The sequence below is a fragment of the Cydia pomonella genome, chromosome 14 (assembly GCF_033807575.1).
Source record: "Cydia pomonella isolate Wapato2018A chromosome 14, ilCydPomo1, whole genome shotgun sequence".
NCBI lineage: Eukaryota > Metazoa > Arthropoda > Insecta > Lepidoptera > Tortricidae > Cydia > Cydia pomonella.
This window is the reverse complement of record NC_084716.1, coordinates 3,703,050-3,730,288: the sequence shown is the minus strand read 5'-3', so window position 1 is coordinate 3,730,288 and position 27,239 is coordinate 3,703,050. Positions and strand designations below refer to the sequence as shown.

Below are 27,239 nucleotides of genomic sequence, written 5' to 3'. Positions count from 1 at the left end.
TCAAACTCAAAATCTCTCAAACTTGGCTGTTTTATCGGCATCCTGATACGACTCAAGGCTCCGGCAAGCTCGGCCGAATTTCACCTTCCCATACAAACGGAGTTCCGTTCTCATTTGAAATCTACGTGTTGGATTGTAATGAAACTTTGCACATACAATGACATGAGGTATATTTAGGCGTGAAATTATCTTTTAAAATAAACGAAATAGAGCCAAAACAAGTTTTGTATGAAAATCTTAAATTCGCTGTATTTTTTTTAACTTTGGTATCTGAGGCTACATGAACTAATTATAGCTCTTGATAAACCTTATCCTATTGTAAGTACAAAGTTTCAGAGCAATCTAGCTAGTCGTTTTAAAATGAGCTCGTAATAACGGTTGTATGGAGAACCGAGCTTAACACATTCACTGCCGGGAACCCACCTGGTGGGCGCTCGTGAACTTTGTTCAGATGCCGGACAACCCGCTGGGCGGGTTGTTTTGTACGCAGCTATAGACCACCGGTTTCTGGGGTAGTGCGCCGTTTTTGGTCTGGCAGTGAATGTGTTAAGAGAAAAAACTATTTGAAAAAAAAACTCGATACACACGAAGGATAACTGATTGAAGTGGTTGATATGTGTTCATTACAGGATAGGATGTATATAGGAGGATGAAAATTACTATGTTTTTATAGCAACATTGTGGTCTTGGCTGACGCAGAAATAGGTTCATCATCATACACAGACACAGATAGTTATCGTAACAATATAAACAAACTTCATCTTACTCGACAGGCGAACAGACGAAAGGCGCCTGCCTGGTCCCGAAGCGAGCTCTCCGCGTCATGGAGGGCGAAGTCAACCGAGTGCTGCAGCTCACCGGCTCTAGCGTTATACCAATCATGTACCAGGTGCCAAGAAAGGTAAGCTTCACAGTCATAGGCTTCCCATTTTCCCCCCTATACCGTAACGTCAAGTGATTAAGAGGCTGTCAACACCCAATGTCCTTGAAATTGATGTTACTTAAACAGTTTTTTAAGAAAGACTACATATTTGTTTTAGTCAAGTAAGAAAAATATATGTTCATATTAATTATATTTCAAAGACCGTGGTTGTACTCGATACATGATTGAACGAAATCGGCTCGATAGAAAATAATTGCAAAGATTGGTCTTAAAATCACAATTAAACGGTTCTATGTCTTTATTGTTTTGACTTATGGGTCTGCAATTAAAATCACAATTTCAAAACATTTATATCTAAACCGCTGTTGAGTAAAATATTACACTAATAATCCACTTTTTTTTATTTAAATATTTTTCTTATTATTCCCTTGCCCAGGCCCAGTAACATGCGACAGTGCTATCTCATTTACTCCGATAAAAATAGACAGTGTGCGCGCTTTAGGTATTGACAGCCTCTTAAACACAAACACAAGCAAAAAGTAAACGTCGATGGCGTAGGATATTCTACATTTTTTTTTAAATATATTTATAAATATTCGTATTAAAATATATTTATAAATATTCGTATGGCTTCGATTGCCAACTGATATTTTCATTTCCTGAAAACAATATCGCTATTTGCAAAGAAAAGCGCCAAAAAGGCAGCTGCCATTTTTGTGACGTCATAATAGCAGTGCGGTAACAAAGAAACGTCAAATGTATAGTGCAAATTTTTTGCCGTTGTTAAAAATCGATATCCAGCTTACAATCGTACTAAATTACGCGGAAATTTTGGTTACATTACTAAAAATTTGTTATTGTTCTATACCGGTTAGTCTGACAAGAACTTTATGGAAATTTTGTCCTAAAAACCGGTTTGAATACAACGTTATTACGAACGAAACCGAAATTAAAAGGTTTTGCGCCAAGTACATACAAGTAATAACAGACCGCGGGCCAGGAGCATATGTCGCCAGTCATCGCCTCCAGGCTGATACTTTGTCAGATGATAGTTAAGATGTTGTTTTAAATCAAATAAAAAACCGTCAGCCGATTGTATCGCGGTGGAAAGACCGCCAGCTATAAAATGAACATGTTACAAAGCTAAAATAGCCAATGTAAATTACGTAATCCGTTTATGGCGTTTCACCTGATGAAATTCTCCATGCAAAGTTTCGTGATTTGTTATTGCTATCATAAAAAGGCAAAGCGCTTCCTTTTTTACCACCGCGATATAACCGGCTGACATTTTTTTAAATTAACAATTGCACTATCATCTGACAAAGTATCAAACGGAAGGCGATGACAATTTTTTTTTTCGTGTTTCGGTTGTTGTCATTTCTCAACCCCCAACGGAGCGGCAGCTGACGAGGGTTCATTATATATAGCCGTTACGTTAACCACTATACGTAAATCTGTTCCTGGCTCGCGGTCTATAACGGTTTGGAAATTTAACCGGTTTCCGACCCTCGATTCAAACACTGACATTTGATCAAATATTACGAATGACATTAACTAGTCTAAAAACTTGAAACAAGATATTGGATAATTAGAATGGGCCTCCTTCAAAGAAATTCGTTTAAATATTGGATATAGATATTAGACAGATGGAAATACCTCTCTAATCGTCATTATTTTTAGAAGGCCGTGGAAAATAACATTGCGTTCAAATCTAATGTTCTGAATGTTTTAATTATACGGAATTTTGACTCTTAGAGACTCTATACATCTCTAAGGGTAATTTCATAAAAATCATTTAGTTCTGACATTTAGACACCTGTAACAAATTTTAGATATTTTTTTCAATCTGTTTGTGTTTTTTATTATTATTATTTTAGTTTCTTTTTTGTAATTCGACATTTAGAGACTGTATACATCTCTAAGTAATAATAATATTCTACTTACTTTTTCTTTAAACAATAATACTGTAGTTTGCATTAATATTTTCGATTAATTGTATTTTACAGTACATATGGTGCTACTTTACCGCACTAGTGCGAAAATTAGCATATTACGTTATTATATCGAACATTTAAAGAGCTTTATGTACTGTAAAACGTTGTACAATACATGTGCGAATAGGTAATTCGCAACTCGTGTCGATTTAAAACACTCCCTTCGGTCGTGTTTTAAGTTATCGCCACTCGTTTCGAATTTTCTATTTTTCGCACTTGTATCGTAATGTACTATTATAATTGTTCTTGTTTTTGCTTATATCTAAATTACATGTTTCCGTGTAAAAGTGCCCTTGGGGCCTATTTGCTGAATAAATGTTGTAGTAGAAGTAATGAGTTTTTTCGTTTCCGCAGAGCTACCGCGAATACCACGCGGACCTGTACCCCGACACGGCGGGCGCCGTCACGTACCTCAGCGCGCCCATGTGGCTCGCGCGCCGCGACCACCCCGTGCCCAGCATCTCCCTGCACCCGGCCGCCGGCAACTGCACGCAGGTACGCTTGCTGCTGTGGGCTCTCCCACCGAACTATTGGATCATTACCTATGAAATTGACGTTTTTGTTCATAAGTATTAGTCATGTCATAGTTTATTTATTTTAATAGTAACGTCGAAGTATTTTTTAATTTCATTAGTGCGCTACATGACAACGATTTTACATACAATTATTTGCTACTATATTTACTATATTTAATTATTGTTTTATGTATTCAGAATACCGCCCTGAAAACAGCTCTTTTCATGTGCTGCCGGCTCGAGTATTTAAATGACTTATATTTTTCTAACGCGACAGATTTAAAAAATATATGATATAGAAAATGTGTCTCAAAAATGTCTCAGTTTACTGGCAAAAATTTGTTTGGTTTGAAAATGCCATCACAAAATAATTCGCAAAATTCATTGTATGAATAATCGTATTTCGTTAAAGTTCTCCATACAAAACACCAATTTCATAGGTAATGACCTAATATTTGACCGGAGGGCCTTTGGCTCTTCTGCTGCGTTTTAGCGGCCCAAAAGTGAGGCCCGCGGGCCGTAGTTGTTACTTAAGGTCAGGTGGGGTAAAAGAAACATAGTTTATTTTGCTAATTCCTTCAACGTGTTTTTAAGTTAATTTTATATATTTTTTTTTTATGACAAACAAGCATACGGCCCGTCTGGTCGTAAGAGATTGTCCATTAATCACTTTTGACTACTTTTTGACATAAAAAAATAAACGTGATATTTCGTTCCCCTCCCCCCTTGGTGATCATTGGTGATTTTTTGTAGACCCTCTCCCCCCCTTACTTAGTATGACGTGATCAATGGGCATCGCTCTGGCAACCTTACTCACCGGCTGGAACACAACCCTAGGGTCTAGTGTTATTTGGCTGCGGATTTCTGTGAGGTGGAGGTACTTCCCAAGTTAGCCTCTGCTCCAGATCTAGAATGGCATCCGCTGTGCTATGCCCTACCAAACTAAGCGAGATGACACTCACAATGCCCATACCTCTTTTTGGACGTAGTTTAAGGATATACCCGGACCCAAACATGTATGCATTAGTTTAATTATTAGCAGGGCCCGTACTTTTCATGCCGTTGACGCAAAAATTACTACAAATTTAGATAACTTACTTATCGATGGGTATCATAATAAATACTTGTTACGTGAATAAAAGTTTGTTACGCTGTTAAAAACATAGAATAGAAAACCAAAAATATGTATTATTTCATAAATTAATAATCTATTATTTATTTGTGTAACAATAAAATGAAAGTCAGTTAGACGTTTCTATAATGATTGTCAAGTATATGTATCAGTTACCTAAGGAGGTTGACAAATGATTAATTATTACGAAAATACTAATGGGGTTGGCCGGTCGAAGTATTAAACAGATGGCGCCATCATAGCTTGCCCTGTCAATCCCTAGAATTGTGTCAAATTCTTGTTTTTTTTTTTGGAATTTTGTGACCTGGATTCCAGTACTTTAAGCCAAATCTCATAGAACAAATCTAGAGACAGGGGCAAGCTATGATGGCGCCATCTATGCAAACCTTTGACAGTTGCCAACCCCATTGGAATCATACTCTATGTAGCGTGACGTCATTTTTCTGTCAACGTTAACGAAACGAAAGTTACGTGCTCTGATTATTAGTATCTTGCCGACCTGTCTGGCCTAGTGGGTAGTGACCCTGTCTATGAAGCCGATGGTCCCGGGTTCAAATCCTGGTAAGGGCATTTATTTGTGTAATGAGCACGAATATTTGTTCCTGAGTCATGGGTGTTTTCTATGTATTTATAAATATTTATATATTATATATGTCGTTATTTAAGCCCACAACACAAGCCTTACTGAGCTTTACTGTGAGACTTACTCAATTTGCGTAATAATGCCCTATAATATTTATTTATTTATTATTATTATTATATCATTTAATTCCGTTTTAAATTGATTTAATTATCTCTAACGTTTATTTTCCCAACAAGTGTTTCTCTTAACCCACCTAACCTTATAAAAACTAGGGGTCTCCAACAACAAGTCTAGTAAAGTGGACATACTCGTACGGTTATGAAATAGTACCACAAAGTACATAGTTGCCGAGCGATGGAAAGAAAGGCAAAGGCATCAGAAAATAATATTCTGAGATAAACAACATATGTGTGTGTTTTTTTAATAACTTTTGAGTTATGCCAGTCTTAGTATAGTAATATTTAAATTTAAAAATTTTATCAATTTCAATATTATGTATATTCATAATTTATGACATATGACTTGGTGCATGATTTTATTATGCGATTTAATGTGGATGTATGACACGTGGGATTAGGTCATAAAGTAATTTATTTTTTTATTGTGTTATTAATAATTAAAACACCGGTGATTGATGTGCATTCTACATTATTATTGTGTTGTGTGGTGTTGTGTTGTTTTGTTCGTAGTTGGGTTAGTTTTGTGTTGAATGCGTAAGTAATTTTATTTAAATTTCTTTTTATTTTTTTAACGCCTGTGATATATTGCTTTACCTTTTTGTTTCATTGATTTTGTTGAGGTTATCTTACATATGTATTTGCAAATATCTAAATATTTTTATAACAAACGCAAAAATAAGTTTTGTATTACATATTATTTGCCTTGTTTGCTTTCAAGGTGTTTTTTCAACGTGTAGCCCTACTTTATGAGGTAAATATGTCGTCTTCAACTACTTTTTCACGAACAACCCCAAAATCACGAAATTCATCAAATGTTTATAAACACATTTTTTTTCGCAATGTCGTAATTGGTATCGAAACAGTAGTATTGCAATGTTCTGCCGCCAGAGGCAGCGCTAGCACAAACCGTAAACCATAGAGTAACTTATATATACTTTGACTTAACCTTTTGACCGCCAAAGCTAAGACGTCATATGACGCGCGCGGCTACAGCCCAATATCAACCTTCATGCGTACTGACAAGGTTCACGATTACGCGCCGCGTACGATAGGCGTGGCGTTCAAAAGGTTAAATATTAATTTGACTCAAAAGTAATTATGTACCTTAGATAAATAAATAATGTTTCATTCGAAAAATAAAGAATATGTATGATCTCATTAGCTGTAAGTATTGACATCTAAAATACCTATATTATAAAAATAAAACAGTTTTTTTGACAAGTTTTCATAAATTATTTGTTACGAATAAATATGAAATTTATCCAGATGGTTTGTTTCGAGTTTGTGCTAGTGGCGCCCCCTACTCAGAGTTTTGTGTAATATTCCCTATTTAAAGACGTTGCATATGGCTTAAATGTTGGAAAAACACTATGAGTAGGTAACTCGAGTAAAAATCGTTTCTTACTTGCCTTCTTTCACAAAATCTCTAATAAACCTTTTTAGATCCACCGCGGAAACCTAGAAGAACTAGTCAAATCGATCCTCGCAATGCCTCCACCCAAAAAAGCAGAAGCCAACAAAGCCATAACTCCAGTCATCACCCAAGAAGACCCGAAACCTAAACCTGCACCCGAACCAAAAGACGAAGACCGGATTGACTTCGTTAATGTAAAAGACTTAATCAAAGGCATGGAAGGCAAGAAAGAAAACGGTTTCCATAAGAAATTAGACTACGGGCATGAAGAAGATGACACAGAAGATAAAGAAAAGATTCTAGAGAAGACTGAAAGCACAGATTCGGAAACATGTCTGTCTAGAAGCAATAGTTATGTGAACGGGACTCCAGGACAAGCACCTAAGCCGTTGCCTAGGTCGTCTATTTCGGAGCCTTCGGCGGGCGATGACGAGGCGCCCAAACCTAAGCCTAGGACTACGGCGGTACCGATTTCTGGTTACAAGGTATAAAATGTGTTTGTTGGTGTTGTTTTATTTTGAGTTTTGCTTTTAGGTATAGGTAGAGTTGTGCTAGCGATTATAGCTAAAAAATTGTATCAAAAGAAGCGAAGTAAACAAAAATTACCTGATTTCACTGAATAAAATATGATCTATCGAGCACACATTAAAGTGATTTTCATTTAGATTAACTAGTTTATACAATATCAACAAATGTTTGAAAAACAGTAAAATAAAAAACAGTAACTTTAACTGTTTGAACATTTCTAAGTATTGAAAAAACAATAAAAATAAACGAACAGTCACTACATTTTAGCTACTCAAAACAGTAAAATTTACTGTCATTTCGGAACAGTCAAATTTACTGTTTTGTCCGATAGACTAATATAGAACTGTTTAAAACATTTTAGCTCCTGAAAACAGTAAAATTTACTGTCTTTTCGGAACAGTAAAATTTACTGTTTTGTTCGATAGACTCATATGGAACTGATTAAAACATTTTAGCTACTCAAAACAGTAAAATTTACTGTCTTTTCGGAACAGTAAAATTTACTGTTTTGTTCGATAGACTCATATGGAACTGTTTAAAGCATTAAACGTTAATGGAATTGGAATTGTTTTAAATAAGTTTTTTTTCTCAGTGTTGGATTTTGGTACTTTTGCATGCGCTATGAAACGAAGTAGCGTATCGTTGCGTTCGATAATTACAAATATTTCATGTTTTTCTAGAACATGTGATTTTTAATATGTTTTTTGTTTTGTTTTATTCCTATGTTTAAGCAATCCTAACTAAAATTTAAAATGCCAGCGTTTGATTCTGAGAGAAGTCGATGTGTTTTTTACCTTGGCTTCACAATTAAACCGAGATTAACTAATAAACTTTGATTCACGAGAGCTGTCGGGGATTTTTTATGAGCATAGTGACAGTTCAGTACAAATCTCGCGCCATCTCTTATGAAACCTGTACCTAACATAAATATGCAGCTTCAATTTTTGCACTACTGGCGTTTTGGTATTCCTGTATGTATGTTTGCAGTTTTGTGGGCAGAAATACAAAAAAAAAAATCTTTCGTTTTTCATGTTTTTTGAAAATATAAATAGACAGTACCACCACATACCCTCCAATAGAATTTCAACTTTAGCATTCCGATTTAAGGTTCAAATTAGATTGCACTTTCGGGAATGTAATGTCTTCAAATTAAGCAGCACCAGGTCGTTTTTTCGCTGATAAGTTATGATCCCTGGAAGTTGAACGCTTATACAAGTGTCACCTTAGATATAGTAATATAGTATAGTAATAAAATAGTAGTCATTTATACTATTATTATTTCGCTGTGCTTAACCTTTTGAACGCCACGCCTATCGCACGCGGCGCGTAATCGTGAACCTTGTCGGTATGCATGAAGGTTGATATTGGGCTGTAGCCACGCGCGTCATATGACGTCTTTGGCGGTCAAAAGGTTAAAAGCCGATACTATATCCCCTTTGAACTACATTATCAATGATATTTGCAGCCTCGCCTGGGACCGAAGCCATTCTCTGCATCGTCTGGCAGTGAAGAGTTTTCATTCGACAAGGTCTTCTCTGTGCCGGTTGTACCGGGCGTACCCAAATCTGAATCAGGTGAGTAAATTTGCTGAGTTGCCTAAGTAAGGTACGAGATTGAAAAGCTTGATTATATCACTATCGTATATAATACCTTAACTACGTGTCATCTAAAACAATACTTTGTTTTGCTAAATAACCTATAATGAAAATTGGTAAGTATCTCTGTAGACAAAAATGCAGTACAATAGACATAAACGCGCGAAGTTAATTTGCAGTTGCATTTGTTTTGTTCCGTTCAATTTTCAAACCAAACAAAATACTATACTAATGTCTGAATTCGGATTAACGAAATTTACCTAGCTGTTGTTTGTTATTCTCCTGCGCTTAATCTATTGATTCGCGAAATAGACGTTTGATTTATTTTTATTTGGCAGCCACCTCGCCATTGACGCAAGCGGCCTCCACTCCTGTGGGCAAAGACGAAGAAAAGGACAAATCCCTGTCTCCTACCAGCGACGTTGAAATTGCACCTAAAGGTAAAAACAAAACAACTACACAAATTTCGAAATTAAAATTTTAGGGGTCATCTATAAATTACGGCACACGAATTTCATTATTGTTAGACCTCTCCCCCCACCTCGTCACACCTGGTCACGAGTGTGACGTCACATATGTGGCAATTTTGTTTTCAACGTAATCAGCAATTTTTATTAGGTTTGATCATTTTAATTTTTTTAGATGCAATGATAATACTGCTATAGACCGAGACGTGTGGAAGAAAGAGAGGAAGGTCTTTGCCCAGCAGTGGGACACAACAGGCTAACAAATAATAATTAAAAGCAGTAATAGAAATATTGAAACATAAAACTTTTTTGCACAAAATGTATTCGTGGCATAGCACAAACATGGCCGTGCTGGTGCCGTGCCGCGTGACGTGGCCATGACGTGGCGGCCAACTGTCACTTCGCTGTCGGGGCTGTTTTAGATACGGCAATTGACAACATTTCATATTATTAAGTGCTACTTTTTATTGTCTACATCGAAAGAACGCACTCATTTAAGGTACGCGTATTTTTTTTTATTTTGCGTAAGTCCTATATTTTGGTCATAAAATCTATTTATATTATTACTTGAAACAAAAGGGCGTATGTAACAAACGTCATTTGTGAGAATCGCGACGTCACGGATCTGTTTCATACACTGGAAAAAACGTTGAATTAATTTACGTTTGAGCATAGACAACAGTGCGAGTGACATAACCTCAAACGTTAAAAATAAAATCACAAATTAACAAGTGTCACAAACGTCAAAACTCAAGTCAAACGATGGTTTTCATCCCGTTTTCATCGACAATGACAATGGCAACCCAATCGGAAGTAATTTTTTTGCTTGTAGTGGCAGAACTGATGGAGCTGGGTGACGTCAATTTCCGTTTTAACTATTTTTAGAGATTTTGAATACAAAAATTCGTAAAACATATATAAAATTTATTTTTTTGTAATCTACAGGAGCCCCTCTCGAAATGGTTTTTTAAAATGGTGATTTAGGGATATTGAAAATTTTGAAATGTTGTCAAATATGTTGCAGTGTCTAAATAGTTTAGTTTAAATTTTATGTTTTATGTATAGTTATAGCTCTAGTTTTAAGTAGTTTAGTTACTTAAAGCATAACCGCCTCGTCGTCGAACGGCGTACGCCTGGGTCACAACGGAAGAACAGCGCTGGCTTTGTCAGCTACATGCTGAGTTGTGACCCTTTTATGGCATTTTGCGCTAAATGTTAATACATTGTATTGTCAACATGCTTTTGTCATCCGTGTTTGTTTTGTCATAAATAAATGTATTTTCTTTCTTTCTAAAACCGATTAGTGATAATGACTTAATGACTACAGGAATAAATACGATTTATCACTGGAAAATCTAATAGTAATCTAGTTATTTATCTGTACAGCGAAAAAAAAATCTTTTTTTTATTTAGTTACAGATTAAAGTGATGTTACAAAGTTTCTGACAAGGGGACTTGTCACAATATGCCACATTTTCTTACCTCCCCATAAACGTGTGACGTAATTAATATATGTTCCCTTAATACGTTTGCAATAAAGTCCAAATGAGGTTGACTTGACTGACTAGTTTTTATTAGAGTCAAACCAAGATAAGTTTGCAGCGATTTTGAAAGCCCAGACAGTGCAAGTCTCAAGTAAACATTATAAATAAATAAATATTATACGACATTATTACACAAATTGACTAAGTCCCACAGTAAGCTCAATAAGGCTTGTGTTGAGGGTACTTAGACAACGATATATATAATATATAAATACTTAAATACATAGAAAACACCCATGACTCAGGAACAAATATCCATGCTCATCACATGAATAAATGCCCTTACCAGGATTTGAATTCGGGACCATCGGCTTCGTAGGCAGGGTCACTACCCACTAGGCAAGACCGGTCGTCTTTTTCTTTTTTTTAATTTTTTTTTTATAAATTATAATTTCTTGAAGTTCAAAATAACCCGTGCGCCGTCTGGGCTATCAGAATCGCTACCAACTTATCTTGATTCGACTCTAACATCAAGTGTATTTTATTATACCATTCTGTCACAGAAGAGTACACGAACGGGAAGTCTGACACGAGCTTGGAAGAGGAGGTGAATTCCTCCGACTCGGGATACATTCCTAAAACTCCAAGCACTGCCGATAGGAGGAAACTTTTTGAAACCACTGAGTAAGTACTATTATTCAAGTAGACATATTACAACTTATGAATGTCAAATAAAGCTATGCTCTAACTCTACACCTCTGACCCGAGAAGATTTTAATCCCTCTTAAATTGAGAATTAATCTTTTAACCGCCAAAGACGACATATGACGCGCGCGGCTACAGCCTAATATCAACCTTCATGCGTACCGACAAGGTTCACGATTACGCGCCGCGTGCGATAGGCGTGGCGTTCAAAAGGTTAATAAAAATTCACTGGGTATTTGTTTCGTCTGCGTTACTAATAATTCATGTACAGAGTAACCATAAATCAGGACCTAAAAATAAGTAATTCATTTAAAAACAAACAACCCTACTATGGAAAATCTAAGGTTGCCCTAGGTTCTGTGCTGTTAATGATTATTTTTAAAAGATTAAAAACTCATTTAACCTTTTGACCGCCAAAGACGTCATATGACGCGCGCGGCTACAGTTCAATATCAACCTTCATGCGTACCGATAAGGTTCACGATTACGCGCCGCGTATGTTAGGCGTTGCGTTCAAAAGGTTAAAGGTTGGTGGTGGAGTGCGTTGTCACGCCGTAGATTGCGTGTTTCTTCATAGTATTATAGTTTTGATCTTGTATAAAAAGTAGTTGATTGACTAGTTAGGACGCTGCCCTATTGCCATATACAAATTCTATAATTGGCAATATTTGGCAACCTTTACGAAGAAGTAGAAAAAGTTGTGGTTATTAGATTTCTGATGTTGTTAGTCCTGAGTACTTTTGTTTATATGTATATAATATGTTTATGTATACACATATGTATGTTTAATGTGTATTTTATATATAGGTGTTTATAGGTTGATGTATATGTTTATAGTTTATGCGTATTTATACTACAGGTTTTCTACTTTTTTATTTTATTATTATTTATTGATCTCGTCCTACTTTATGAGTATCAAAAATTCTCATAATGCTATTGTTCATACTAAATTGTCTTTCACCTGTTAGTGTTTGATCCTTTCACAATTTCATAAAGGTTAGCTGGAAGAGAACCCTTTTAGGGATAAGTTTGCCTTTGTATGTAACCTTTTATTTTTGTTTTGTTTTGTCTGTTATATGTAAACCTGTGTGCATTAAAGTGACATACGTACGTATAACTGCTCGTCAAGATCACCTATTTGTCAAGATTTTTTTCTCTGCTTTAGCTCTGTCTTAGTATCGGAAAATCTGCGCCTTTTTGTCTAATACAAGATTATGTGCTAATGTAACGTTTTGCTATACCGTCATATCCAAGGCAAATTCGCGATCCATAATTATGATAAAGTTGGAATGTAAGCAGGCAAGGCTTCGCAAGTTTGCCGCGGAAGGAACGTTGTTTATGTGGGGCTTATGTTGTGTCGTAGCGGGAACCAATCGATCGCGGACCGGCGGCGCGCGTACGAGGCGCGCTCCGTGAGCGTGGCCGTGGAGTCCGACACGCCGCCATCGCCCGCGCCTCTCAGGTAACGTTTTTTTTTTTCTATTTTTTTTTTGGTAAACAGTTTCCGTAGCCTCCAGAAGAGTTACATGCGCGTTGCCGACCCTAACGCCCGCATTCAGCTCTGGCAACCTTACTCACCAGCAGGAACATAACACTATGAGTAGGGTCTAGTGTTATTTGGATGCGGTTTTCTGTAAGGTGATGGTAGTTCCCCAGTTAGGTTCTGAATGTCATCCGCTGTGATGTGCCCAACCACATAAAGCGAGATGACACTCACAATGCCCATACTTCTCTTTTGGACGTAATTTAACGACGTACCCGGGTCCAAATGTGTGTCCGGGTGTATTCCCACCTGTGGCCATCCATCCATATATTCCCATCTGTGGCCGGCGGGGAAAAATGGAAAGGCCCATTAGAGCACGGGCACAGATGGGAATACACCTTCAGGTAAATTCTAAGAACTTGTAGATGAGCAAAAAAACCCTACTGTGATAACAAAATAATACAACGTACTTACTGAATTCTCACTGCGTAACAAAACAGGTGTTTGACAGCAAATCACGTTGTCCTTTTCTAACGAATGAATCGCATGACGCGACATTAGACTGTACATTAATGACTGTCGTATAAAACTTAAGATGAATGCGTCCAAGGAATGAGTGAAATCGCACTTATGAAAATACACTTCACTTCACTTAATACTTGATCACGTATATTTCATTCAGTGAGTTCTATTAATATTATAACAGAACTAATGTGAATTCGTCGTAATTTCATGGTATTTAATGATTTATTAATTCGCTATTAATTTTGACGTTTATACAATGATCAATTTGCGAAAACTTCGTTTACCCATAAAGTATTCAACGTTTTGAAACGTGCGTTTGCAAATTTGACACTTAAATTGTATCGGGTTAAGTTTACTTTTGTATATAATACTTATCTTGACAAAAATTATAAAGAAGCGTTATAAGCACCTACTAGAATCTTCGAGCAACACCGGGAAGGGAGACGGCATTCATACTATTTCCCCTCTGCCGAAGCATGGGTACAACTGTACCTAAGGCGGTGCATGTTGTGACTCGTCCGTACACAAAAATAGATCGTGGTGTACAAGATTTGTCTTTGATGCGTGTCATTTTCTATGTATTTGTGTCGTCATTTGAGATTGGATTTTGTATGTTGTGAGTGTGTGCACGTTTCCCCCGCAAAAAATGGCAGAATGATTTGTTCGGTAAAATATCGCTTAGCCGGTGTTGCTGGAAGACTGGAACGCATTTCCTGACGTCAGTACTCCATATATTTTGACATATTTCTTTGGCTTTGGGCGTCTATTTGTTTTAATACGTCAATGGTTGAAATAAATGTTTTAATTCAGGCGGCGCGACTCGCTGAAATCTCGGAAGAGTCCAGATCGCGAGGAAAAGGACAAACGCGCGTCCGTACCGAACGTGACCACTAAGAGGACCTCTACTGTCTTTGGTAAGTTTTTCTTGTTTTGACTATGTATAAAATAAAAATAATTTAAATACATTTCGGTTGAGTTCTTCTAAGACTTGCTCAAGAAGACAAGAATGCGTTCTTACTAGGAAAAGTTCGGTGACGGTGCAAGGGATTCTAACCCTTACACTATAGGTATATTTTGTATTAGGTAGGCGTTAATTGCCCATCTTGTTTATGGGTTAATTTTTGGTATTTGTTGTTTTTAGGAAAAGTATCAAAATTCCGGCATCTGAAAGGAACGCCAGGACACAAGTCGACACATGTGGAGAACATCAAAAACATCAGCCGACAGATATCGGGAGAGTGCAATGGATTTTATGGTGAGATTTAAAGGATTTCACATGCCGTTTCTTATGATCGAAAATTTGTTTATTGTTTATTGAGTTTTTATTTTATGCACTAAAGTTTAAATAAGTAAAATTTGAATCTAGGCATGTCTTCTAGATTACTTAAATCGTAAAGTTGACTTGGTTAAGAACTTCAATATTAAGATGTAAAAGATTTTTTATTTTCAATTACATTGTAGAGTATTCATAAAATATGTATTTGCATACAAGTGCGTGTACTTTTAAATGCCAACGTATAGTAGATACTTGTCGCATGACAAATCGTCGACAGTTCTTTGCGTCGACAGGGATGTCACTAATTTCGTATTCTTCACATTTGCGAATGCGAATCCGAATATCGAGGACGCGAATACGAATGTTAGGGAATATGTTGTTATTATCATCCTAATTAGAAAAAAATCTGTTAGTATATAAAACATACGTAACCTCAGAACGAGATATTATAAAGTGTTGAGAAATGCTCTCTACTGCTCATATGCGAGTCAACGAGACAGGGCACATTACTTCAATTGATGCGAATGTTTAAAATTATGCGAATATTCGTACGAATACGAATATTCTTGGCATACCTAATAATAAAATTTTGCGTACGCTTCGACGGTGACACGGTTTCGCGCAACCGACCCTCAATATCGGCACCTTTCGCAAAACGCTTGCCCCCTTATTCATAAACGTTTACTAAAGTTACGATGCCGCTAATAATCATTTGTCCCTTTCCATCATACCGATACGTCGGAAAGGGACAAACGATTATTAAGGGGGTTAATTTCCCGTTCCGTTCGCAGCGAACGGCGTCCGCTGCGCCGTGCCGGTGTCGGGCGGCGGCGGGCGCGTGGCCATCGTGGAGCTGCCCGCGGGCGCCTCGCGCGCCGCCGCCGCGCCGCCCGCGCACCCCTCCGGCCGGCACGCGCCCGCGCTGCTGCACCCGGCCGTGCTGCAGGACTGGGCCTGGGACCCCTTCCGCGACGACAGGCTGCTGGTGGCTTGCGACGATGGCATGATTCGGGAATGGATTATTCCGGAAGGAGGTGACTATTTCTTTGACTATCAACAAAAACAGTTTTGAATTATCCACGGTTAGTTTCAATAGACTTAAATAGACCGAGATAGGGACCGTGATTACCTTTTGTATTGTTTCGAACTCGCGATATTTCAACGCAGTTACATGCATCTTGTTCATGGGTAACTGGAGATAGCGGGTGGGTGTCAAAGTTGTGTAAACCGCGCTCGGTCTACCCTCATTCGTGCGCGTCGGCTGCGTTCGCTTTCAACGTTACCACTGGTCGCGTCCACATTTGTTAGTCTATCCAAGCACACTACGCTCACAATGTCCCTACGCGGGTTTAATTCGGATATTATTCATTTATTTTACAAACAAATCACAGGATTCTACACATTTGACATTTTAAACCCATCGTCATCGTTTACGTTATTTAGCTTCTAATTTGCATCTAGTAGATAAGTCTATTGTATATGTATTTGAGGCAGTAAGCATCCCGAATAAAACAATAATAAAATATCCCAGTCGATTTAAGTCTAGTATCAGCAAAAAAGGAATATCTAATATGAGTTTGATGTAGAACTATCAAATGCAGAAGCAGAATACATGTCTTGGACTAGGTAGAACTATCAAGTGCGGAAGCAGAATACATGTCTTGGACTAGTTGAAGGTAATCTTACGTGGAATGAGGACTACCTAACAAAACTTACTCAGACAAACTGCGTAGGAACTGCAAAATGAAAATTACAAAGAAATATTTATCATTTAACGGCATCCTACCCTCATAGTCGGTAGCGAATGAGATCCCCGCTTAGAATCCCGGTCAGGGCATTTATTAGTGTGTTCATCACAAATATTTGTTCCCGAGTTATGGATGTTACCTACGTATATAAGTATTTATTTATCTATATAAGTATGTGTATCGTCGCCTACTACTCATAGTACAAAATTTGCTTAGTCTGGGGCTAGATCGATCTGTGGGAGATTGTCCTCAAATTTTTTTTCTTCACCTTAATCCATTAGCAATAAAATGAAAAAAATATACATATTTATGAACTCAATTGTAAATATATTTTTTTTATACCACGACGGTGGCAAACGCCTGATGGTAAGCAGTCACTTCAGCCTATGGACGCCTGCAACTCCAGAGGTGTTACATGCTCTTTGCCGACCCTTTAAAAACCTGTACACTCCTTTATATATATAATATTATAGTATATTAGATTGTCATTCCACCAGCCTAAGTCTTTGGGGTTTTCTGACAAAAGTCGAGTTTTGTTTGACAGAAAACATTTGGAACAGGCCATAGAACATTCTCAATTTAAAATGGGCTTCCTGGTATTTTTTTAAAATAAACGAAACTTTAATATTCGTAAGGGACATTATCCATTTTATTACAGCCCCACTCACCAGATTTTCCTTCCAGGCCTCCAAGAGTCCTCCAACACACCAAACCGCACGTTCTCCGCTCACCCCGACAAGATCTACATAGTGCGCTTCCACCCCACCGCCTCCGACCTGCTCACCACTGCAGCACACGACCTTACTATTAAGATATGGGATCTCAGCCTAGATGTACCAGAAGCGGCGATCACTTTAACTGGTCATACGGAGCAGATATTTGCCTTGGACTGGTCGCCTTGTGGGGAATATTTGGCTACCGTTTGCAAGGATGGACTTGTCAGGGTAAGACATACTTAAGACTTAACTAAGATAAAGGATCGCAGCCTAGATGTATATGAAGCACCCATAACGCTTACTGGATATCAGCAGATCTTTTCGTTGGATTGGTCGCCTTCTGGGGAATATTTGGCTACAGTCTGCAAGGATGGACTTGTGGTAAGTCGCAATGCAGGGTAAGTCGAAGTTCAACTTCAAGATTCAATATTAAAGATATGACATAGGGTAAGTCGAAGTTCAACTTCAAGATTCAATATTAAAGATATGACATTTCATACTTAATGCTATTTGCTCAATAGATTATTTTATTTATTGTTTGCTAACTACTATACTTGTCGTTTTTTTAGCATTAAAAAGAAGGTATTAATATGTAACAATTGTATAGCCTTTATGATCATTTACGTTCTTTTGGTTTCATAAGTAATAGTTACTATGTTTTTAATAGCTTTTTTCAGTGAAAAGACACATCAAGATTTTTTACCCTTTTTATATAATACTAAAAAAAAACGAAGTATAAGAGAGTTTTGAATACATTCCCCGGGGCTGAGTATGTAACTAAAAATACATAATATAAAGAAACTGCAAGTCTAAATGAAATCATAATCGCCGCTAATATTCTTGCGGTTTATGTTGCCGGTTAATGTTGCCGCTAATATTCTTGCGGTTTATGTTGCCGCTAATATTCTTGCGGTTTATGTTGCCGGTTAATGTTGCCGCTAATATTCTTGCGGTTTATGTTGCCGCTAATATTCTTGCGGTTTATGTTGCCGCTAATATTCTTGCGGTTTATGTTGCCGGTTAATGTTGCCGCTAATATTCTTGCGGTTTATGTTGCCGGTTAATGTTGCCGCTAATATTCTTTCGGTTTATGTTGCCGGTTAATGTTGCCGCTAATATGCATGCATACAAGTATCACCAGGAGTTGATGTGAATAATTACACACACAGCTACAATTAATGTGAATAATGAATGAATGTGACATAAGAGCACGAAATTAAGCTAAATAATCGAGACTTTTCAGTCCATCTTGCAGTTGGTAGTTCAACTTGCTATGGGTATGAAATACAAATGTATCTCGCTGTCATTACACGATTTTGTTGTCGTGTGCGTGACTTCAACTCTCGTACTTTAGCCTTTTATCTGTTGGGTTGAAGTACCTGCTGGGTAAACGTGACGTTTTAATTTTGGTCCAGATCTTCAAGCCCCGGTCGTCGACGGAGGCCATCCGCAGCGGCCCCGGGCCGGCGGGCAGCCGCGGGGCGAGGATAGTCTGGGCCCTCAACGAGACGCATCTAGTCGTCACTGGGTTTGACAAGTAAGTTCCAACTCTTCAATCGTTAAACAGCATCTTTTTAAACATGTGACGCTCTACGAGTCAAAGGTACCTTATAGTGGTTGGCGTTGGTGGCGCTCCATTATTGATGCGGTACGCGAAGTAAACCGCCTAAGGTGCCTTTACCTGTGGAACGTAACATATGGTAAACTGTGGAATGAACTGTCGCCTGCGGTATTTCCGGACCGATACCACCTTCAAACCTTCAAGAAAAGAGCGTACTCCCATCATAAAGGCCGGCAACGCACATACAGCCCCTCTGGTGTTGCAGGTGTCCATGGGCGGCGATAATCGCTGACCATCAGGTGATCCGTCTGCTCGTTGGCCTCCTCTACCATAAAAAAAAAATATATTATATGGTATCTGAAGAAGTTAAATATTTATGAGTGGCTAGAGAAATTAATTAATGAAAAATAAGAGATTGCCATTTTAGCTTATTTATTACGAAGTTTATTTCTAGTAAGATTCGTGCAGTCCAGGCTATAAGTATCGAAACATCTCCAATTCTCTTAGTTTTTGAATAATAAACAGAATAAGTATTTAGTTTTTTTTTCTTATTTAGCTTGTTTTTCCATACTTTTGTGGTTTTTTTAAGTATTGATTGACATTATTTGTTTACAGAGTATCGGAACGGCAAATTTACTTGTACAAGGCAAGCGATCTCAGCGCTCCGCTGTGTACGGTGGGCTTGGATGTGTCCCCGGCAATATTACAGACGCACATCGACCACGACTCCGGCACCATCTTCCTCACGGGACGGGTAAGTTGAAGTCAGTCGACTTCCATATTTTCTGTACTAAGTTCTAGGCCACTCATTCGTTTTTCCAACTGCTATCCCCCCGATCAGACATGACTTGAGAGCCTTGCCGATGGTACTTAAATTATCTGCTAGTAGACATAAGAGACATTTAACTTGGCGGGTAGGTAAAACTACACTGAATGTTGAGACCTAAATGACCAGCACGGCTAGCACATGATTACACGCGGGATAACTCGCGCCGCGAGAAACAACAGTCGCGTGTCACAAATTTCTATCTCGACCTGTCAGTTTCTCGATTTTGGTAGCATAAGTTGGCAGATCGAGAAAAGAATTCCACGCGAGAGAGCCATCCCGCGCGCGACTTAGCCAGTGTGGCCATTTATACTTGGAACAAACTTTTCTTTCGTGGCAACACTGAATCGGTACTAACATAATCGGAAAAATAATGAATAGTCAGCTTTAGAAACGGAACGTCCCTAGTCACGATAACTTTGTCTCCTTCTCGCAGTATTAAGATTAAAGAAATAGCAAATATTATTTTGAAGTCGGAAATGTCAATGTGTCAATCATAATTTGATTCGCTTTGTCGTTACAAGTTGGAGTACATTATGATATCTAAAGAATTATCTTTAGGTAATTATACCTACCTAATAATTAAATACCACTCCTTACGAATGATTGGTGTTTTTTTAAGATAATTGAGATTACCCGAAAGTGTTGGCAAATAAGCTACCATCTTTACAAAGAAGACTGAAGATCTCATGATAATCCCCAACATATCTTCCTTGTGGCTGGCTAGTTGCTGCACCGCTGGCTTTGAAGATAGATTGATGACATGCACAAGTCTGTCATCAAACACGGCGCCTATACCTAAACATGCTGCTGCTGGGCGCAGCCATCCTGCCACGGAGGACATAGAAGGGCTCAAGTTGGGAACCTACTCCATACAACGACACTCGAATGTTTAAAACAATGAGTCATTTTTGCGTGTTTTGTATTTTAGCGATCTATGGATGCAGCGTTAGTTTTTTAAGTTTTCTCATATTGCAAATACACAAAAACATTAAGTTATTTTATTTACTCTGACCTCTTTTAGATATTTAGATTTAAGTACGACTACTACGACTCCCACCGAACGGGCGGAGTCGGATCGCATTTCACATTTATGTGGCCGCAAGCAGGTCGGCTGCTCGCGGACGCGGAGACGCCTCCGGACGGATTCTATCGCTTCTGCGATATATAATATATAGGCACATTAAAAATGCGCTCCGGTGCGGCCTGACTCCAGCCAGTCGGTGGGAATCGTACATTAGGGTGGTAACTACAGAATACTCGTATTACGGCCGTGGCCTTTTGTAAGGTGGAGGTTGAGTTGGGCTGCCAGATTCATTATTTTGCATTATTTTATTATCTGCGTTTAATAAAATAATGCATATAGTAACAAAAGTGTACTTAGACACCTACTTAGGGTAAGTAATAGGTACCTAAGTACAGTAGATGTAGGTTACCTTACCCAATCTGAAGGCTTTCTCCAAAGTTTTAAAATACATTGCGTTTTTGTACTACTACTACTACTACTTCACTCGCTCAGTGACCCAAACAAGATCTTGGCCTCTGACGCAAGAGAGCGCCACTCTGCCCTATCCTGCGCCACTTCACGCCAGTTGATATTCCGAGGGCGAACAGGTCTTTTAGGACTTCGTCACTCCAGCGGTATCTGGTACGCCCAGACGGACGTTTTCTACCCGGGTGCCCCACATACACTCTTCTCACAGCACGATCCTCTCCCATCCTCTCTAGGTGGTGCGTTTTTGTACACATATTATAAATCATTAGTACCCGGATATACCTATAATTAAACCCCAAGACCGCGGTTTATATCCCACAATCAATTGAAGCACGTGACGAGTTTTTGTACTTAGGTGGTGGTTTATTTAACTATTTGCGTATATATTTTTTAGGTGGTAGGTTGCATGCATTGACTGTAAAAACACGCGTGTAAGTGTAACTGGTTAGCACTGATTGACTAGCACTTAATTATTTCGTGGATTAGCGAAGTAATATTTTTGTATCAATTAATACAGATTTCCACAAAGTAATTTCTATTAATCACCCTCCAGTCAATTCGCCATCAAACTGTTTGCTTTGTTGATGTAGTGGCACAATCTTAGGCTTTTAATTTTTCTGTCGGGTTTTCATTTAACTTAAGAGAACAAACAAGTAAATGTGAAAAAATACAATCATTTTGTTATTACCGGCATGATGTAGATATAGGTATCTTAATAGGTATGTTATAAAGCAATACCACGTACCTACACCTTACCTAAATACCTAGCTAACGGACAAATCATAAAACTCAGTATTCATATTAAAATTACACAGAAAATTGCTGTAGTATGAAATAAATACAAAATATAGAAAATTAACTTTCTTTTAGGACCAAAGTCAACAAAACTTCGACAAAATATGCTTCTCGCGACCCTCTAGCCTCGAAGACAGTTTCTCTCCTTTTGACGTTGAAACGCGGGATATTTTCTCTCTCATAGTGCACTTGTGCTACGAGTTTCGAGAGTATCCCGCGTGGAACTGTCAAACGACAAAATTATGTCGCTTTGACATTTGTCCGCGAGACAGCGCGTTGTCGCGCGCGTCTTATGCTACCGATTCGCGAGAAAGCTCTATGTCGCGGCATTTTCTCGCCTGTCGACTGTCGCGCCCGTCATGTGCTAGCCGTGCAGGGGTCGTACAAAAAGTGCGGATGACGTCAAACCACTTATAGGATGATTTCAAATAGTATTTTTGATTTTCATAAACAATTATCACTTATCATTTATCAACCTCTTTATTAAACGATATCGCCACTTGAAATGAGTAAGTACGTTTTTGACTGACACATTGTCAATCAGATGAACAATAAATTGACTGTTATTGTTTAGCTATTGTATCTTCACGATTATATTTAGCTAAAATTTATATTTACTAATGTATAAGAAAACGCTCTAAAATGTCATCTTTACTCGAATATTGTGGCAATCCCACAGACTTTTTCTAACTAATTTCAAATAATTATACCTTATGGTAACAAGTTTCGTGAAATTTATTTTATTCACTACATCACCCTACCACCTGTATTATTAATTCCATGGATTTATTTACGATTATTTTGTTACTTCATTAATACTAATTTGTTACTACATGTCACACGGAAGTTTAAATACAAACTCAAACATCATCCTGTGTGCAAGAATACGTCATTTTTACGTCATCCGCACTTTTTGTCCGACCCCTGTAAATGACTAATCAGGCAATTGAGTTCAGAGGAAAAACGACTAATACTTAACACTTGTCTTTGTTTTTTTTTTTTTTAGATTTTATGACAGATTAAGTTGTATCAGGCATAGTATGGTATGGTCCTTTGAATTTTTCAATTCAAATATTTCGTAATCTCATAAAAGTAACACTCATCGTTTTGTCCTTCAGCTTTAGGGTCGATTGCACCAACTCAACTTGGCAACTTAGTAATAAACAACATCTCTCAGAAGTGACCGAAAAAAAACGACAAGTGCGAGTCGTACTCGCCCTACGAGGGTTCCGTACTTTTTAGTATTTGTTGATAGCGGCAACAGAAATACATCATGTGTGAAAATTTCAACTGTCTAACTATCACGGTTCATGAGATACAGCTTGGTGACAAACGGACAGCGGAATCTTAGTAATAGGGTTCCGTTTTAACCCTAAAAATGATTTAGATTTTGGTGAGAGGCCCATGTTTTACATTTTTATATCGTTCCAGGGTGACTCAACAATCTACTGCTACGAGGTGACAAGCGAAGCCCCCTACCTGTGTGCTCTGTCGCATCACCGCTCGCCGACGCTGCACCAGGGAATCTCCTTCCTCAACAAGAAATTGGTCGCTGTAGAAAAGGTATGTCTTGACTCTTGTGTCAACGCGACTCAACAATCTGTTGATACAAGGTGACGAGCGATACTCCCTACCTGTGTGGCCTTTCGCATCACATCAGGGCATCTTCCTTAACGAGAAATTGGTTGCTATGGAGAAGGTAGGTTGTCGTAATTTTTAAACCAAGAACGATTTGACGGGAGGCTTTCTCTTGATGCTGGTGAAACATTATAGCGATCGACCCTACTTGAAAAGACCTACATTACATATATCTACTGTTACCAGGTCCGATTTTCTATTTGGTGGGACAGTCACATTCATATTTCATTCAAATATTGTGTATTTTTCATTGCAGGTGGAGTTCGCGAGGGCGCTAAGGTTGACCAATGGCAATATCGAGCCTCTGTCCTTCACTGTGCCTAGGATAAAGGTTAGTTAAAAAAGTGAACAAGTAGATAGTCTTCTTGATTTTTTAAACCCATTCACCGCCAAATGCGTCATCTGACGCGCGTGGCGACAGCCCTATATGCAGATGTGAAAAATATTTTATAAAAAGTATTTAAATACAAAATACAAATACTTCCTTGATATACTATTTCAAATGCAAAATACAAAATAGTTTTCAAATTTGTATTTAAAATACTAAATACAAAATAGGTATTTTCAAAATGCTTTTTTAAAATACAAATACTTTGCGATAAAAGGTACTCTTAAATAGTGGATACCTAGTCTGAATTAAAAAGTTAGTATGGCTCGGAATTTACAAGTTGGAAAGGCTTTCTTTATTCTTTAAAAATAGTGTGTATATCAGTTCTCTAGAGTGCAAATTTTCTGTTTCCTCATGTTTACCAGTTGAATGGACTTTTAAGTGATGGTTTTTAACGGTCAATTATTAAAAGCATTAATTTAGATTTGTAATGTTTTACAGCTAGTATATACCTCTCGTTGGTTGGTAAAAACGCCTCGTTTGTGTTTCACCAGGGCAGAAAAGTTTGTTTACCTCTCGTGCCTTGAAACCCTTGCAACACTTAAGATTCCACATTTTTAATCTCTCGCTACGCTTGTGGTCATTTGCGGCGTTACTACACAGATTCACCAGTTCCATGTTAAAATAATAAATAAATATTATAGGACATTATTACACAAATTGACTAAGTCCCACAGTAATAAGCTCATTAAGACTTGTGTTGTGGGTACTAGACAATGATACATATTTATAAATACTTAAGTACATATACATAAGGTCGATATTTAAACGATAGATACAATAACAGCTTCGACAGGAAAACATAACTAAGTATGTAATAATAGTATTAAGCAAACGCGGATCGGTTTCGCCAACTATTACATAAACCCTAGAGGTTTTCAATAGTGGCTTATTATGTTAAAGCATTCGATCGCGTGGATAACGATGTGCTATTGAGCAAGTTGTGCGATATCGGTTTTTCCCCGCAACTACTCCGTTTCTTCGCTAGTTATCTCCGCGATAGGAGTCAATATGTGCAACATGGCTGCTTTATATCGAACACTTATCAGACTAGGTCTGGGGTCAGTCAGGGATCGGTACTGGGTCCTTTGCTCTTCGGTATAATGATTAATGACCTGGCATCTGTTCCGAGTTTCGCTAGATGCCTTCTTTATGCCGATGACTTGAAGTTGATCTATGGAGTACAAGGAATCTAAGATTGTGAATCTCTTCAAAAGGATCTTGACCAACTGCGCGAGTGGAGCGTAAAAAATAGACTATCCTTTAATGTCTCTAAATGTGCGGTTATAAGTTTTAGCAAGGCACGAAATCCACTTAACTACACATATATTTTGGGTTCAGACGCAATAGTTCGTGTTAGCTCCATCCGCGATCTCGGTGTCATTCTAGACTCTCGTCTCAATTTCCATGAGCACCTGAATGCATTGACCCGTAATTGTTACAAGAGGTTGGGATTTGTCATTCGAAATGCCAGGGATTTTACTGACTCAAGAACAATAAAACTGCTCTACAATGCCTTAGTGAGGAGTAAGCTTGAGACGGCCTCTGTCGTTTGGTGTCCCTACGAGACAACATATGTCTTACAACTGGAAAAAGTACAGAAAGTGTTCTTGCGCTTCCTATACAAAAAAATGTACGGGTATTACCCATTCCTTTATCCTACCAAGTTTTTGTTGGGAATGATGGGATTTAACTCCCTAGAGGTACGCAGCTCAGCACTTCTCACTACAATCTGTAATATCTTACGCGGTGACTTTGACTGTGTCGAGTTAACAACACAAGTAGTGCGTCTGTTTGTCCCAACACCTTCTAGATTTGAGTTTCGGCCTCGTAATCGCTGTCTTTTATCTGTGCCGGGTTCCCGAACTGTGTCGCGCAGGAACGCTCCTTTTGTTCGAGCTTTACGCAGCTTGAATTCACTCTTCGCATCAGCGCCTGAATGTGATGTGTTTGCAAGTAGATGGATGTCAGTGCGTGATGAATGTCTGAGGTTCAGCGAGATGATGGATATTCGTCCCTCCTCTGTGTTATAAGTGTCACCTGTATTCTAATTAGTATTTTGATGTTTCATGTCAACTCTTTCCAATTATACATGTCTAGATTGTCTAGGTTCAATATGTAATTTCACAGTGCTTTAGTTTTAACTGTTATACTGTGTTAATTAAAATGAATAAATAAAATAAAAATAAAATAAAATAAAATAAACCCTGTTTCAAAAAATTCATAGTGAATAAATACACAAAAAAAAAACAGAAAACACCCATGACTCAGGAACAAATATCTGTGTTCATCACACAAATAAATGCTATTACCAGCATTTGAACCCGGGACCATCGGCTTCATAGGCAGGGTCACCCACTAGGCCAGACCGGTCGCCATAAAAGAATGAGAGAGTTGCAAGGATTGTAACGTCAGAAGAGATCTCCTACTTACTTCACCTAATAAAAAGTATTTTGTATTTTGAAAATAGAAAATAGGTCCCAAAAACTATTTGAAATAAAATACAAAATAGTTTTCTTTAAAAGGTATTTAAATACAAAATACAAAATAGGTATTTTGCATTTTGTATTTGTATTTTAAATACAAGTATTTCAAATAAGTCACATCTCTGCCTATATGAACATTCGTGCATTCTGACGAGGTTTCCGGTTATGTGACACACGATAGGCGTGGCGTGAGTCAATGCTGAAATAAATGTAAATGTTTGGTGACCGCGAGTTGCTTTCAATGCTCCATTTTATTTTTGAAGTGACCTGTAAGTCATAAGGAGAGTAGGTTTAGAGTACAAGTGGTACGTTTTTTATTTGAGCTCAGATCTTTCCATGACAGATGAATTCACTGTTTTCCCATTGTTATTTCAAGTTATTATTTATTTAGACGGGATTTAATCGCTTATAATTATTACTTTCTAAATTTTTGAAACACGTCATTGTTTTCGTGGTCCAGGAGAAAAACTTGTTAAATTTGATATGAACACCTTCTAGATATTTCTATTTTTATATTTTTTCTATGTCGTTTTCGAAACATTGAAGGTAATAATCGTATCTGGGCAATAAGTAAAAAAAGAAATCTGGTACAAGCTTTTATCACTGACTGTAATTTTCTTTCCAAAGGCAACGAATACTCATCAAGACAATTCTAAAAACCCCAACAATTAGGTTGCGTTGTTTCATCACAGAGTTCCTATGGCCACCTCCTCTCCATCATCTAATCAGCTCGATGGTACTATAATATTGCATTGTCACCCGACTTACATATGTATGCAAATTTTCAACTTGAGAAACCGGGAAGTGGGTCCAATTTAACTTG

The 27,239-nt window shown here is 37.9% G+C and overlaps 1 protein-coding gene across 1 annotated transcript in view; it reads left to right on the top strand.

Annotated features, from left to right (window-relative positions):
• LOC133525285 (coronin-7) overlaps positions 1-27,239 on the top strand; it is a 53,818-nt gene that overhangs the window by 9,758 nt on the left and 16,821 nt on the right. Inside the window, exons 6-20 of the mRNA XM_061861571.1 lie at positions 774-901; positions 3,232-3,372; positions 6,730-7,185; positions 8,694-8,802; positions 9,162-9,263; positions 11,338-11,458; positions 12,843-12,941; positions 14,298-14,401; positions 14,629-14,742; positions 15,555-15,797; positions 17,196-17,455; positions 18,643-18,764; positions 19,404-19,542; positions 23,336-23,467; positions 23,799-23,873. Coding sequence (XP_061717555.1) covers positions 774-901; positions 3,232-3,372; positions 6,730-7,185; positions 8,694-8,802; positions 9,162-9,263; positions 11,338-11,458; positions 12,843-12,941; positions 14,298-14,401; positions 14,629-14,742; positions 15,555-15,797; positions 17,196-17,455; positions 18,643-18,764; positions 19,404-19,542; positions 23,336-23,467; positions 23,799-23,873 — 2,345 coding nt within the window. The remainder of the gene's footprint in view (positions 1-773; positions 902-3,231; positions 3,373-6,729; positions 7,186-8,693; positions 8,803-9,161; positions 9,264-11,337; positions 11,459-12,842; positions 12,942-14,297; positions 14,402-14,628; positions 14,743-15,554; positions 15,798-17,195; positions 17,456-18,642; positions 18,765-19,403; positions 19,543-23,335; positions 23,468-23,798; positions 23,874-27,239) is intronic.